We start from the raw sequence: 14,228 nt of genomic DNA, 5'->3' as shown, positions 1-14,228 counted from the left end.
CTGTCACTAATGAAGAAACATCAGTGGCTGTCCTAGCTTCATTCAGCAAGAGCCCACAGCGTAGCACTCACCGCATGTCACTGGAGAGTGGCGTTAGTCGAACATCCCTTCGGCGGATATTAGCTACTCACAAATGACACCCTTACAAACTCCAGCTACTGCAGCATCTCAACGAGGATGACCCAGATCGGCGCACAGAATTTGCAGAATGGGCAAAACAAAAACTGGAACAGGACCCTCAAATCACGCAGAAGATTTTGTTCAGTGATGAGGCAAACTTTTATGTGAATGGTGAAGTTAACAAACAAAACCACCGCTATTGGTCTGACACTAACCCACATTGGATGAATCCCTCCAAGACTGTTGGAACAACAAAAGTGATGGTTTGGTGTGGTATATGGGGTACAACGATAGTGGGTCCATTCTTCATCAATGGAAACCTCAAGGCCACTGGATATTTGAAATTGCTACATGACGATGTGTTTCCCTCTTTGTGCACTGAAGCTGGCACGTTCCCTGAGTTTTTCCAGCAAGATGGTGCGCCACCACATTATGGGTGCCAGGTCCGAGCATTCCTAGATGAACAGTTTCCTGGAAAGTGGATTGGTCTTCGTGGGCCAGTTGAATGGCCCCCAAGATCTCCCGATCTGACCCCCTTAGACTTTTATCTTTGGGGTCATCTGAAGGCAATTGTCTATGGTGTGAAGATACGCGATGTGCAGCACCTGAAACTACGGATACTGGATGCCTGTGCTGGCATTTCTCCTGTGGTGTTGCTATCAGTGTGTGAAGAGTGGGAGAAGAGGGTTGCATTGACAATCCAACACAATGGGCAGCACATTGAACACATTTTATAAGTGGTCAGAAACTTGTAAATAACTCATGAAAGAATAAAGTTACGTCGAAACCAAGCACACCATTGTTTTTCTTGTGACATTACCAATAAGTTTGATGTGTCACATGGCCCTCTTCCTACTGAAAAAACAAAAGTTGCATCCAAGATGGCCGACTTCTAAATGGCCACCATGGTCACCACCCATCTTGGGGAGTTTGCCCCCTCACATATACTAATGTGCCACAAACAGGACTTTAATATCACCAACCATTCCCATTTTATTACGGTGTATCCATATAAATGGCCCACCCTGTATATATATATATATGTGTGTGTGTGTATCTGTCTGTTTGATGTCACAGAGAGAGGAAAAGCCTAATATGGTTCTCTCAGGCACAGAAGCCCCACCCACTGGCTCTTCATGCATTTTTTTCAACAGTTCATGAAAAAAGAAGCTGGTTTAAAGGAGGAGAAGCTAAACCACTTACTTCACAGAGGACGAATGAAATCAAGGCCCAGATTGAGATAAAGTTCATTATTCTGAACTGTGAATCAAGCTCTGCGGGAAATGAACACAACAGTCTCTCATCAAAGCGAGATGTATGGCGGTTGAGCTGGGCTGCTCTGTGGACGTTTGGGCTACAAGATGGCGTCTCATCTCTCAACAGACAGTTTCTGTTTTACGCCTCTTGCACTCGGCTGAAATTTCAGTGAGATAAAACCTCTCCAGTATTATCACAAATGTAAAACTTCATTTTCTGTGCAGTTAATCTAAGTGTATCATTTTATATCAAAGTTGTTCTATTGCAAATTTAAAAACCTGGCCTTTGGCTCCATCTAGTGGACACTGAACAGAAACACTGCAGCTTCATCTCCTCTCCTTTGTTTCTTTTATAAAATGTCCTGAAGGCTTTCAGAGGAACTGACGAGTGACACCTGTTTAATTTGAGACCAAAAGCATCCCAGCTGTAGCCTGCAGAGGATAAATGGGCCGTGACAGAGTGCATGATGGGAAGCCCAGCAAAAGCTTGACTAAATATGGTGTAATGATCAACCTAAAATTAATGTACCCATCATGTGAAGATATACTAATGAAAGTTTACAAGTCAATTAGTCTCATTGGATTATTTTTACACTTTGAATTGAATCACTTAAAATGCAAATTGACTCCATCAGTTCAAATCTGCAGGGTTGGTTATATAATCCACTGGAAGCCTGTAATTATTGTGACAGCACACTGCAACCTGCATTAGTTTAGTTGAAGCACATTTGTGAATTACTGCATCACACTCAAGCCAAACAGCATGATATGTGTGACAAGTCCACACGTGTTTCTGCAGGTTTCAAAGTTGTAAAACAGGTGTTCTTAACACATTTACAATATTTAATAAGGAATAAAAGATTTCACACTAAGTTTAACATCCTGGGCAGCTGCAACCTTCAATCCTGCAGTCAGAACTTCAAGAGCACTCAATGTCCCATTAATGTGCATGTTGGGACCACTTTTATTTACCAGGGCCATGCATGTCACGTTTAATGTAAAAGCTAAGGTTCACCTGTACACCCAAATGCAGCAAACAATGCTAAACTCTCAGCTCTAACCTCACAGGGACAATCAGGCACGACTAAAACTGAATGCAAAAATATGGATCAAACCAACAGTTTAAATATGGACGTATTTACATAAAAAATACGACATAAAAAAAATGTCGAGGTTCAGACTCTGAATCTTCAAACATCATTTAACATAAAATATCACCAGAATACAATCAGATCATCTGCAGCCTGATTTTAAAAAGTCACTTCAAACTACATTTATTCATTTCCTTATTGTTTTTACATCAATATTAGGATAACCTCCCAGATCCCAGCTTCTGCTTGTCCACTAACTTTTTAAGGACTGACCAGACTAACCAACCAATATTTAGCATACAGAGAATTTCAGAAGCTAGAAAACAGTGAATCTTTGTATAAATTTGGTTTGCCAAGAAAAGTCTTTAAAAATTATGACTTCTGATTTTCCTTCACATATAAAAACAAACTAAATATGAACTGGAACATCTGCCAAAATACCTGGTCATGACTCGAAAGCTCAAAACTCATTTTCTTTATTTCATGTAAATAAAGAAAATGAGCAACATGAATGTTAAACTACAGCAGTATGCACTACTTTATGTAAACTTTTACAAGAACAAGATATTTCACCGACTTTTGATCTTTACTATTAACATAAAGTCAAGAGACAAATAATTATGAACACTGACCAAATTTTAAGGTGGAATGTTTTCTTTCACATTTTATTAAATGATGGAGTTGACATCACGAATCAGTCAAAACAATTAAATACCAATATGGCAGCCTTGACCATTCATTCTGTCCTCTTTAACTCACATCACTGAGGGTTGAATTTCTACCGGTTAACATTAACGTGGATAGTCTACTTCCTTGTTTGGAGAAAAAAAGTGGCACAACTTTTTTGTTACACTCCAGTCGTAACACACATAATTATAAGCAAAAGAACTCTACTGTGAATAAAGCAGCACTGAACCACAGTGGAGTCGAGGAGGCCCAGCAGTAACACGTCGTTCACATTTTAGAACCTTTATTGTCTTTCGTTGTAATCGAGACTGCAAAGACCCCACTTCCAGAGACACAGCTGGATCTGGTGGGCAATAACATTCACTAACTTGAGAACAAAGTTTAATCTTTATTTTTCCTGCCCCCTGTAAACATCTGCAGCACATCTGAGATATTTATTTGGCCTTCATGATTGAATGCGAGTATTTCTTCTTTGAGTTAAAAGACATTTGCTAGAACACAAGTAATCCAAGATGTCAACAGTTAAAAAAGAAAAAAAAAAAGATTACGAGAGTTGTTTTTTGACACTTTATAGACCAAAACAAAAATCGATCACTCTCATCTTCTTTATGTCCACCAGGGTTAAGGTCAAGCTGGATTTTAGGCACACGCTGAACAGAAACAGGAAGAGGATCCCCATTTCTATATAAATGGGTAAAGGTAAATTTAACTGGTTTAAGTAGATATAAAGCGATTCAGTTGCAGCTCTATCCTGAAAACTGACATTTAAAATACAAACAGCAGCTAGGACTTTATTCTATCTCGACTTCCATATCAACAGGCTTCAGTTTTCGGACAAACACAATGTCATCATTGTCATTATTAAGGTCCGGCTCGCCAAAGTCATCCTCCGGCTCCTCTTTAAAGACCACCTGGGAAGACTCAGGGAACTTGGAGACCTCGAAAGGGAGCTCAAAAACTTTGTTCAGGTAATCCCCTTTTCTGCGTTTTTTGCCAGTCATGGCTATGACCTGTGAGGCGATGGACCAGGCGAACTCCACCTTCCGGTGGCTCTGAGAGCTCAGATCAAAGTTGTACTCCAGAATCTCATACAGAGCAGGAACATATCGGTTGTAGTTTTGCTGCACATATTGGTGCACCTCAAACAAAACTCCTCTTGTCAGAACTTGCAAATCAAGTTTTGTTTTGGTTTCTGATTTGGAGCTGGGGTCGAGGTCCAGTCCGATCTCCTTGCAGTTCTGGTAGTCAAAGCATTTGACAAATCCACCAAAGCCATCCAGCTCCCCTTCTAGATCTGGGTCCCCATCTTCAGTTGGTGAGTGTGGAATCTCTTGCAAGTTGCCATTCAGCGGGACGATCATATTTAACCACCTGTTGATTTTCGGTGACATGTTTTGCTTTTTCATCAAGCTTTTCTGTGTTGTGTACCATCTCTGGATCTTCTGCGCAGCCTCAGTCTCACCACTTTGAAGATCAAGATCAAAATTGTGCTCAAGAATGTCATTAACAGTATTGCGGGCCTCACCACACAGCTCCTTTACAAAGCTGAAGATCTCAAGCACAGCGCCGGTTGTCAGGACGGTCAAATCAAGCTTCTGGTCTGATGGGCGTTCTTTGGTTGACCAAAGGTTTAGACCCAACTTTTTACAGAAAGGGTGTTTTTCTTTTTCAGCTTCTTCACTCTTTGCTGAATCTGATGAATCTAACCCTTCCTGCCCTTGACTCTGGAGTTCCTGTTGAGTCTGAAAATTGCTGGTCACATCAACCATGTGGTAAATCTCAGGAAGTTTGAAAGGCTTGCAGAGAAAATCCATATTCTGACTCTTTGGGTGGCTCACAAGATTTTTATGTTTTGCCATCATGTAAACTAAGAAATTGCGCTCATGTTGCTCATCTTGGAGCGTAAGAGTAAAGTTGTTTAAGAGAATTTCAAATAAAAAACTGCGTACACTCCTCAACAAAGCAGTTCCAAACTTGAAAACCTCCCACATCACCCAGTTGCTCAACAGTTGTAGATCTAAGCTCCGTTTTGGTGAACAAAAGTTGAAGTCTAATCCGATCTCTCTGCAATGGGCGAACATGTCATTCACTCGGCTCGATGTCAGGATCTGTTTTGTGCGAGCAGCGCGCCTCAGCCACAGCCTCTGCTTTGAGGTTTCTGCACATCTTCCCTCAGAGAACAGACACCAGTATGATTCCTGACTTGCATCCTTTGCCTGTGTGGGTGACAAAGAAGATTTGTGGCCATTATTCAAAGGCTGCATTGGTGAGATGAAGACTTCTTCCTCTTCTGGCTTTACATCCTGTAGCATGTTCATTTCTACCTCTGTTCCTGACAAACAACTTTCAGGTTTCACATTTTCTGGTTCAGGTTCTGTTCCTGACTGGAATTCTGTCTCAAACTCAACAGGACACATGTATGACAAATCATCCTCCTTCAACTCCTCCATTTTGCTAGCCTGCTGCTTCCGTGTTTGTCTTTTATTGGTGGCCAGAATTTGTGCTTCCAGTTCTTGGTTATCTGCATCAGGTGTTTTTCTTTTTTTACCTTTATATTCCAATTTATTCTTCTCAGCCGGGATCTTAAAAAGTTCCTTTCTGAAAGTGTCTTTGTCCTCAGCTGTCAGACAGGTGTATTTTCTCTCTATCACCCTATTTAGACACATTCGGAACTGAGGTTTATTAAAAGCATAACCAAAGTTGTGCTTGACCAGTTCATAAACTATGTAAGTGTGTTTTCCACACAGCACTCGGGAAAAATCAAGCATCTCTATCATCACACCATTGATGAGCAGACTTGGGTCCAACTTCTGTTTGGGGGCGTGACTTGGTCGAATAGCTAGGGTCACACCAAGCTGTGCACAGAAAGGGTTAGCGCCCTGTGTTTTTCTTAAACGGATTCCTCCTTGTTGTTTTGCAGTGTATTTATTGCTAGCAACTCTGGTAGTTTCAGCTTCGTGGTTGTCTGAAGACTGGCAGTTCTTGCTGGAGACAGTGAGCACTGAACTATCAGCAATTTTGTTCCATTTTGGACAGTATCGTCCTGACACGTCTTCTTTGGACCCGGCTAAAACACTTGGATCTGGCAACTGAAATGTTTCTTTCCATCTATTTGGCTTCATCTTTATTTGCTCCTTCAGGTGCTTAATTCTGTTGTGGACACGAACTGCATAGATGTAGCACAGACTGTCATTGTTTATGTCAAAGCCAAGGTCGAAGTTGAACTCCAGCATTTCGAACAAGAAATACTTCTCAGACCTGGTCACCGTTTTGGCAAACTGACAAATTTCCAGCATAACACTATTCGTCAGCAGGCTCTGATCCAGCTTCTCCTTCCTTTCAAGTGCCGCATTGAACTCCAGACCAATATCAACCGATTCTGGGAAGGGGACTGCTCCTCTTTGATACCTAATGCCATGGGCAATGCGGCGCTCCCAGATGTAGCTTTCATCAATGCCGTCCATATTGACATTTAAAGCCCAAAGTCATTAGAAACTGCTAAGATTGTGTCAAAAACCCTGGTCCTTGCTCAGGCACCTGGCTAGACTCCTAGTCAGCTTTCTTGTAGAGAAAACCAAGATATTATCTGAAGGCATCATCTTCACTGCCACATCTTCTCAGTCTGCAAGTAAAGACAAAACAGTTTCAATTAGTTAGGCTTAGAAAAATCTTAAAGCAGCAGGATCTGATTTCATCAAAATCCATGTGATGTATGCATTAAAAAAAATATTCAGCACTTGTAAAACAGAGTTAAACCGTGCTTAATAAAAACAGAGTAACACACAGATTTAAAATCTAAAAATAAGTTTTTGGAGCTTCATTTAGCTACTTCCAGCGCCCCCCGTGTGCGGCAGCCTGTTACAGCAGCTCTGCTCATTCTCAGTTTCTTTCTTTCTCATCTTTTTTTTCCTCGTAATTTTTATAACTAACGTATTAGCAATTAGACTCTGCAATCATGTTCTACCGTTTTGTGTTAGTCTTGGTCGTTTTTCTTTGTTTTTTTCCACCCGTGTTTGGGGACCCAGTGCAGGGATCCTTTGTTTGCAGCAGGGATCAGCTGTTAGCGCTGCGTCCCACAGCAGTGCTGCCGGTGGACAGACTCGCCATTCCCAGCGAGCTGAGGAAGAAAAGACGGGGGTTTCGTGCTGGGAGGGAGGGCCATCGCCCGAGCAGGAGACGTTGTCGACCATCTCTTCCTTCTGTAATTATTGGAAACGTAAGATCTTTGCCCAATAAAATGGATGAGCTCACGTCGCTAACCTGGTCAAAGAGGGAGTACCGGCAATGTAGCATCATGATGCTAACGGAGTCCTGGCTAACACCCCTAACCCCGGGCACATCACTGTGAAAGAACAACTCTGCAGCAGAGACATTGAGCTGTTAGCCGTTAGCATGCGTCTGTACTACCTGTCCCGGGAATTCTCGCATGTTATCGCGATAACAGCGTATGTCCCCCCCTCGGCCAACGCGGATGCAGCCTGTGACTCTCTCCACTCTCTGGTCAGCAGACTGCAAACACAATCTCCGAGAGCCCTTCTCCTAATATCAGGAGACTTTAATCATGTCTCACTGGACTCCACACTGCCCACCTTCAACCAGTATGTGACCTGCCCAACCAGAGACAATAAAACACTGGACTTACTGTATGCCAATGCTGAAGAGGCATACAGTTCATCACCTCTCCCTCCACTGGGCAGATCTGATCACAACCTGGTGCACCTTGTCCCTGTGTATGTGCCCTTAGTTCGCAGGGAGCCACCAGCCACCCGCACAGTACAGAGATGGTCGGAGGAGAGCGAGGAGGCTCTTAAGGATTGTTTTGAGTCGACTGTGTGGGAGGTGATCTGTGACGACCACGGAGAGGACATCGACAGCCTTACTACATGCATTACTGACTATATTAATTTCTGTGTGGACAACACCGTACCTACCAGGACTGTACGGTGTTTCTCCAACAACAAACCTTGGATTACCCCAGAAATTAAAGCTGTCCTCAAGCAGAAGAGGAGGGCCTTCAAATCCAAAGACAAAGAGGAGTTGAAAAGGGTGCAGAGAGAGCTGAGGGGACTGATAAGGAATGGGAAGGACAGCTACAGGCAGAAGATGGAGAACCAGCTTCAGCAAAACAACGTTGGTGAAGTCTGGAGAGGCCTCAGAACTATCTCAGGCCACAAACACCAGAACTCTCTGCCTGGGAGGGATGTGAGGTGGGCAAATGAACTGAATCATTTCTTCAACAGATTTGATTCAGCCATGAGGCAGTCTCCAACATCGGCTGCAGACTCACCCACCCCCACTGCTGCTGTTCCACCTCTGACACCTCAGACACTTCACACCTCCTCTATTCACCCTGCTCACTCCTCCCCACCCCCAACAACAGCATCCAGTACACACTCAACACAAGGCTCCAGCCTGTCTCTCTCAACCACCCAGGTTAGGAGGGAACTGAGGAGGATTAAAGCCAAGAAGGCAGCGGGTCCAGATGGCATCAGCTCGAGGGTCGTCAGGTCCTGCGCGGACCAACTGTGTGGTGTGATGGAGCACCTCTTCAACCTGAGGCTGGGGAGAGTCCCACAGCTCTGGAAAACCTCCTGTGTTGTACCAGTGCCAAAGACTTCACGCCCCAAGGACCTCAACAGCTACAGGCCGGTGGCTGACATCTCACCTGATGAAGACCCTGGAGCAGCTGGTCCTGACTCAGCTTCGGCGCCTGGTGAGCTCATCATTGGACCCACTTCAGTTTGCCTACCAGCCTGGCATTGGAGCGGATGATGCCGCCATTCACCTCGTGCATCGTTCCTTCTCTCACCTGGAGACCGCTGGGAGCACTGTGAGAATCATGTTCTTTGATTTCTCCAGTGCCTTCAACACTATTCTTCCCACAGTCCTGAAAGACAAGCTGGAGAACTCTGGAGTGGACCATCACCTCACCTCATGGATTCTGGACTACCTCACCGACCGACCACAGTATGTGAGGACTCAGGGCTGTGTGTCGGACAGGGTCGTCTGCAGTACGGGGGCCCCACATGGAATGGTTCTGGCTCCGTTCCTCTTCACCATCCACACTGCAGACTTATCCCACAACTCCACCCAGTGCTTCCTGCAGAAGTTCTCTGACGACTCTGCAATAGTCGGCCTCATCACTGATGGGGACGACAAGAAGTACAGAGGACTGACTCAGGACTTTGTGGACTATGGGCTCAAAATGTGGTCATAAATATTTTGTACTTGTAAATCAGTTTTGTATGTGTAAAAAGAATTTGTGCGTGCGTAAAAAAGATTTGTATGTGTAAAAAAGATTTGTGTGTGGACTTAGCCAAAAACCCCCTGCAAGTTACAAGTACAATTTTGACCCTATTTTTCTTCCTGTCATCTGATTGGTCAATGTCATGTCAATCACAAATGTAACAATCCAATCAGAGAACAGATGGGTTTGGCTGTCGGAGGGGCACTTTTTGAACTGCAGGTCCTTGAAGGAATAAATGCCCTTTACATGCCAACCCAGCGTTTTCCTTCATCACCACGAAGGAAAACAGTCTGTGGTCGTCCGAGTTTGGTGATTTTTGTGTCACAGGTCTCGTGTTTAATACAGGGACTTCCACAGCCTTTTCAACAGCGCTGCGGACCGCTGGGGGGGGCAGTGTTTTGGAAATGACAGTCTTCATTACAAAGCTTTCTTCGTTATGAATTAGCATACATGTTTTTATTGAACATTTGAAGAACTAGCAAAAAAACCAGAAACTCTTGTAGAGGACATAAAGTCAGAGATAGAAACGACAAGGAGCAGGTGCATCTAGTACAGGTAGAGCTGCTGCAAAAACCCACAGAGCTCAGCAGCCAGCGCAGCAAATTCTGGATCCTTTGCTTTTAGTTAGCAGTTAGCATTAGCAGCACATCCTGCATCCGATGTGAAAGGACTTTTATGCTGCGCACTGTGACTCACAGCAATGGTCCCGGGTCAGCCCTGACTTTGTGTTAAACTAATCCTAAAGTAATAATGGTATTTCTAACCACTGATATACCACAACTTTATCCTTTCAACAGCTGCTGAAAGTTAGCGGACCTAGCTGCTATCGGATATTTATATAGAGATCCTCCAGCTTCAAACTGTATTACCCTTCAAGGACCTGCAGTTCAAAAAGTGCCCTCCGACAGCCAAACCCATCTGTTCTCTGATTGGATTGTTACATTTGTGATTGACATGACATTGACCAATCAGATGACAGGAAGAAAAATAGGGTCAAAATTCGTACTTGTAACTTGCAGGGTTTTTTTGGCTAAGTCCACACAAATCTTTTTTACGCACGCACAAATTCTTTTTACACATACAAAACTGATTTACAAGTACAAAATATTTATGACCACATTTTGAGCCCATAGTGGACTGGTGCCAGCAGAACTACCTCCAGATCAACATTAGTAACACCAAGGAGCTGGTGGTAGACTTCCGCAGGCACAAACATCCTCCACTGCAACCACTGAACATTCAAGGTATGGTTATTGAGGCTGTAGACAGCTACAGGTACCTTGGTGTTCATCTGAACAACAAACTGGACTGGACTCATAACTCAGACGCCCTCTACAGGAAAGGGCAGAGCAGGCTGTACCTGCTGCAGAGACTCAGGTCGTTTGGAGTGGAGGGCCCACTCCTGAAGACCTTCTATGACTCTGTGGTGGCCTCAGCCATCTTTTATGGTGTGGTCTGCTGGGACAGCAGCATCTCTGCCGGGGACAGGAAGAGACTGAACAGGCTGATCCGCAGGGCCAGCTCTGTTCTAGGATGCCCTCTGGACCCAGTGGAGGTGGTGAGTGACAGGAGAATGGCGGCTAAGCTGTCATCACTGTTGGACAACATCTCCCACCCCATGCGGGAGACTGACAGCACTGAGCAGCTCCTACAGGCTGCGGCACCCACGGTGTGGGACGGAGAGATTTCGCAGGTCTTTCCTCCCCACTGCTGTCAGACTCCACAACAAAGACTTTTGCAGCACAAAAACACAAACCCACACATGTGCAATAAGACTAAGTGCAATACTCTTTTTCTGACAAAGTTGTATTTTTACTTGGTTGTATATAGCAATTGTATTCTATTTTTATCCTATTGTTAGGATTAAAACTAATCCTATTGTATTATTTTATTCTATTGTATTCTATACAGTTGTGTACAGTATATTATTCTTATTGAGTTCTAATTTTTGCAATATAACTTTGCACTTTCCACTTTCGGCTGTAACAAAACAAATTTCCCAAGTGTGGGACTAATAAAGGTTATCTTATCTTAAACTACAGAAAGAATTTGAAAATTATTTTAAAATATACCACACCTAAGTGGTTTAAGTGCAAAGTCAAAATAAAATAAAACGCAGTCAAAGTATGAAGTCTAATTTTTAAAACGAACGAACAGATTTAATCTTGAATTCTTCTTTACTGTGAGTAAAATATTACTTTAGATTACTGTTTTGTATTTTAAAGTATTTTAATGAATAATCTGTTAAAATTATTTCCTCAAGGATGTTTCCCACAGATAAAAAAACCCCCAAGTGATAAGACCCCAGCATTATTAGTATTCACATGGGACTGTGTCAGTGAGGTGGGGTAGAAAACCGTCTGTGCCCTTCTTTAAAGATGTGGTTCAGTCACTCAGACCGTGAATAAAGAAATTTGATGTAAAAGATGTGTTCAGGAACTCAGTTTTATCTTTTAAACAGTAAAACACACATGAGCTGTGTTCACTTCAAATCCACACTGAGAAAAAGAAATTTATTTTAAACTAGTGGTATGCAGTACTGCAAGATTTGGTATTGAGCCGATACCAAGAAACTACAGGGCCAGTATCAATTATACTAATATTTTTTCAAATTGCCAGATCTGAATAAATTTTCATGACCATTAAGTGTTTTGGGGGGATTTTTCCTTTGGATGATGAATTAGTTAAAACCCAGGACATAAATTATAAAATGTTTAAGTCTGCAGCACATCTACTTTCACAGGTAACACAAATCAAACCTGAGCCATATTATATTTGGTGAATTTTCATTTGCACTAAATGTTTTCCTTTAAACAACATGTTTCAGTTAGATGACTGCTCTGTGCTGCAGCGGTACTTAAACAGACAGCCAGGTTGCCTCTTTGATGAAACCGCAGAAACTAAAGTATCAGTCAAATTAGGCTCGTATCGATCAATATCAATACAATGATAGGTTTCAATATCATCGATATTTGGATCAATCCGCCCACCAATACTTTAAGCGTTCAAAGTCCAGCCACATTGACTCATGGCTCATCTTTCTTAGCTTTTCCTATTTATTCTCTTAAGTAGTTATCATCACTGTGGGTGTAACATAATTGTGGCCATAAGCGTGCTGTGAAGGCGCTGTTTGCACATTTAAGAAAATGTGCAAACAGGACAAGTTTGTTGTCCTTTTGTTGTTCTGTCACGACTGTGAGTGTGGCTCATATTTTTAAGAAGCAAATAAAGATTTCATACAAGCAAAACCCCTCAGTTTTTATTGACATCTAATAACAACAGTAACATGTATTAACAGTATTCTTAAGTATACTTACCTTTACCTCTTTAAAAACATTGAAATAATTGTTACAATGGCATTAATGCTCATTAAGGAAAAAGGGTCAAAGTGCATTATGGTTCCACAATTGTTTGCAGATTTTCTTGCATATGCATCATTTTAAGAAATTGCTAAAATATGACCTTTTTCGTATGAATATGGGATTTTCCTAGTCTAACTTTTAAAACGAACGAACAGATTTAATCTTGAATTCTTCATTGAATTGTTTTCGCCAATATTTATCCTCCCTGACTTCAAATTAAACTGACTCCACCTGGAATGGCTGCATTACTCTTTGCCGCAATAGGCTGCAGTTCTGCACCAAACCAGCGGATTTCAGGTATTTGAAAATCTTAGGTTCTTCGCTTATTGTTGCGCATGTCGTGGGGACAGGGGTGAACGGTTAGCTTTACAGATTTATGCTAAAAGCGAACTCCCTCAGTTTCCTGTTGAGTTTATGGAGCTGCAGAAACACCAACATCGGCATCCGCGCTAAGCTAACAGTGGGTTGTCTCGGCGGGTGGACGGAAGCTCCGAGGGCAGAAATACAAGCACTTACCCACAGCTGAAGCAGAAAACAAACACATCGGTAGTTGGTGAGAGTTAGAAAGTCTGTGGCTGCATAGTTTTTTTTAAAGCACGTACTGCAACACGGCGCTAAACAACAGCTGCAGCGACACATGCGTGCTTCCTGAGTACGGGTCGCGTTCAGGGACATATCGGACAATTCAGTTTTCACACAGTCAGTTTATATTTGTTTCACTTGTTACCCACAACGCGCCAAGACCACACGACTGCATGGCATATGGTTTGGTTACTTCAAGAAGACAAATAAATGAAAAAAATAAAGTGAAATAAAATAAACACATAATGTTTCCGTGTTAGGCGAACGTGATAACCACTACGCTACGGAAACCGTGTGGCGGCTCAAGTCACCTGAGCATACTTTTTAAAAGCTTGTATGCCATCTACCGTTGCACGAGTGTTTATTTCTCAGCAGCAGCAGCCCCCAACCTTTTTTGCGGCATGGACCGGTTTAATGTCCGACAATATTTTCACCGACCATTAAGGTGTCACGGATAAATACAACAAAATAAAATGATACGACCAAGACAGTGGTATTTTGTAAATATAATAATAAACGCGAATTCACTGTGTAATTGTGTAACTTTATTAGCAGCGTCCTCCTGAGATACGCCAACAACAATGAGAGTAACATCCTCCTCTCTGCCCCTTAAGGGTCTCTGGTCGCTATGGTAACACGTAAATATCAATCAATCAGACCTTTTATTTGTCACATGCAAGTTTGCACCTGCAGTGGAATTGGACCCCCCGACCATACGTACATAGCACAGACAGGTCGGAGACAGGTAGTAATTTGGAAGAACATTGAAATGTACAATACAATGGGCAAATGGAGGAGGGAAACAATGAGGTGGAGTTGTTGCCATGTCTGTCCCGTCTGTAACAACTGAAAATAAAAATAAAATTAAATAAATAATAATAAC

The 14,228-nt window shown here is 42.6% G+C and overlaps 1 protein-coding gene across 1 annotated transcript; it reads right to left on the bottom strand.

The window, feature by feature from the left end:
* Nucleotides 1-3,420: 3,420 nt before the first annotated feature.
* Nucleotides 3,421-13,779, bottom strand: LOC120442328. The gene is made up of 2 exons (XM_039618720.1): nucleotides 13,280-13,779; nucleotides 3,421-6,776 (listed from the first exon to the last, which is right to left on the bottom strand). The coding sequence occupies exon 2, from the start codon at nucleotides 6,616-6,618 to the stop codon at nucleotides 3,946-3,948; it is 2,673 nt and encodes an 890-aa protein (XP_039474654.1). The 5' UTR covers nucleotides 6,619-6,776; nucleotides 13,280-13,779; the 3' UTR covers nucleotides 3,421-3,945.
* Between the last annotated feature and the right edge of the window lie 449 nt (nucleotides 13,780-14,228).

This window comes from Oreochromis aureus, linkage group 10 (assembly GCF_013358895.1).
Source record: "Oreochromis aureus strain Israel breed Guangdong linkage group 10, ZZ_aureus, whole genome shotgun sequence".
Lineage (NCBI taxonomy): Eukaryota > Metazoa > Chordata > Actinopteri > Cichliformes > Cichlidae > Oreochromis > Oreochromis aureus.
Note: the sequence above shows the minus strand (reverse complement) of the source record. Positions and strands in the feature narration are given on the sequence as shown.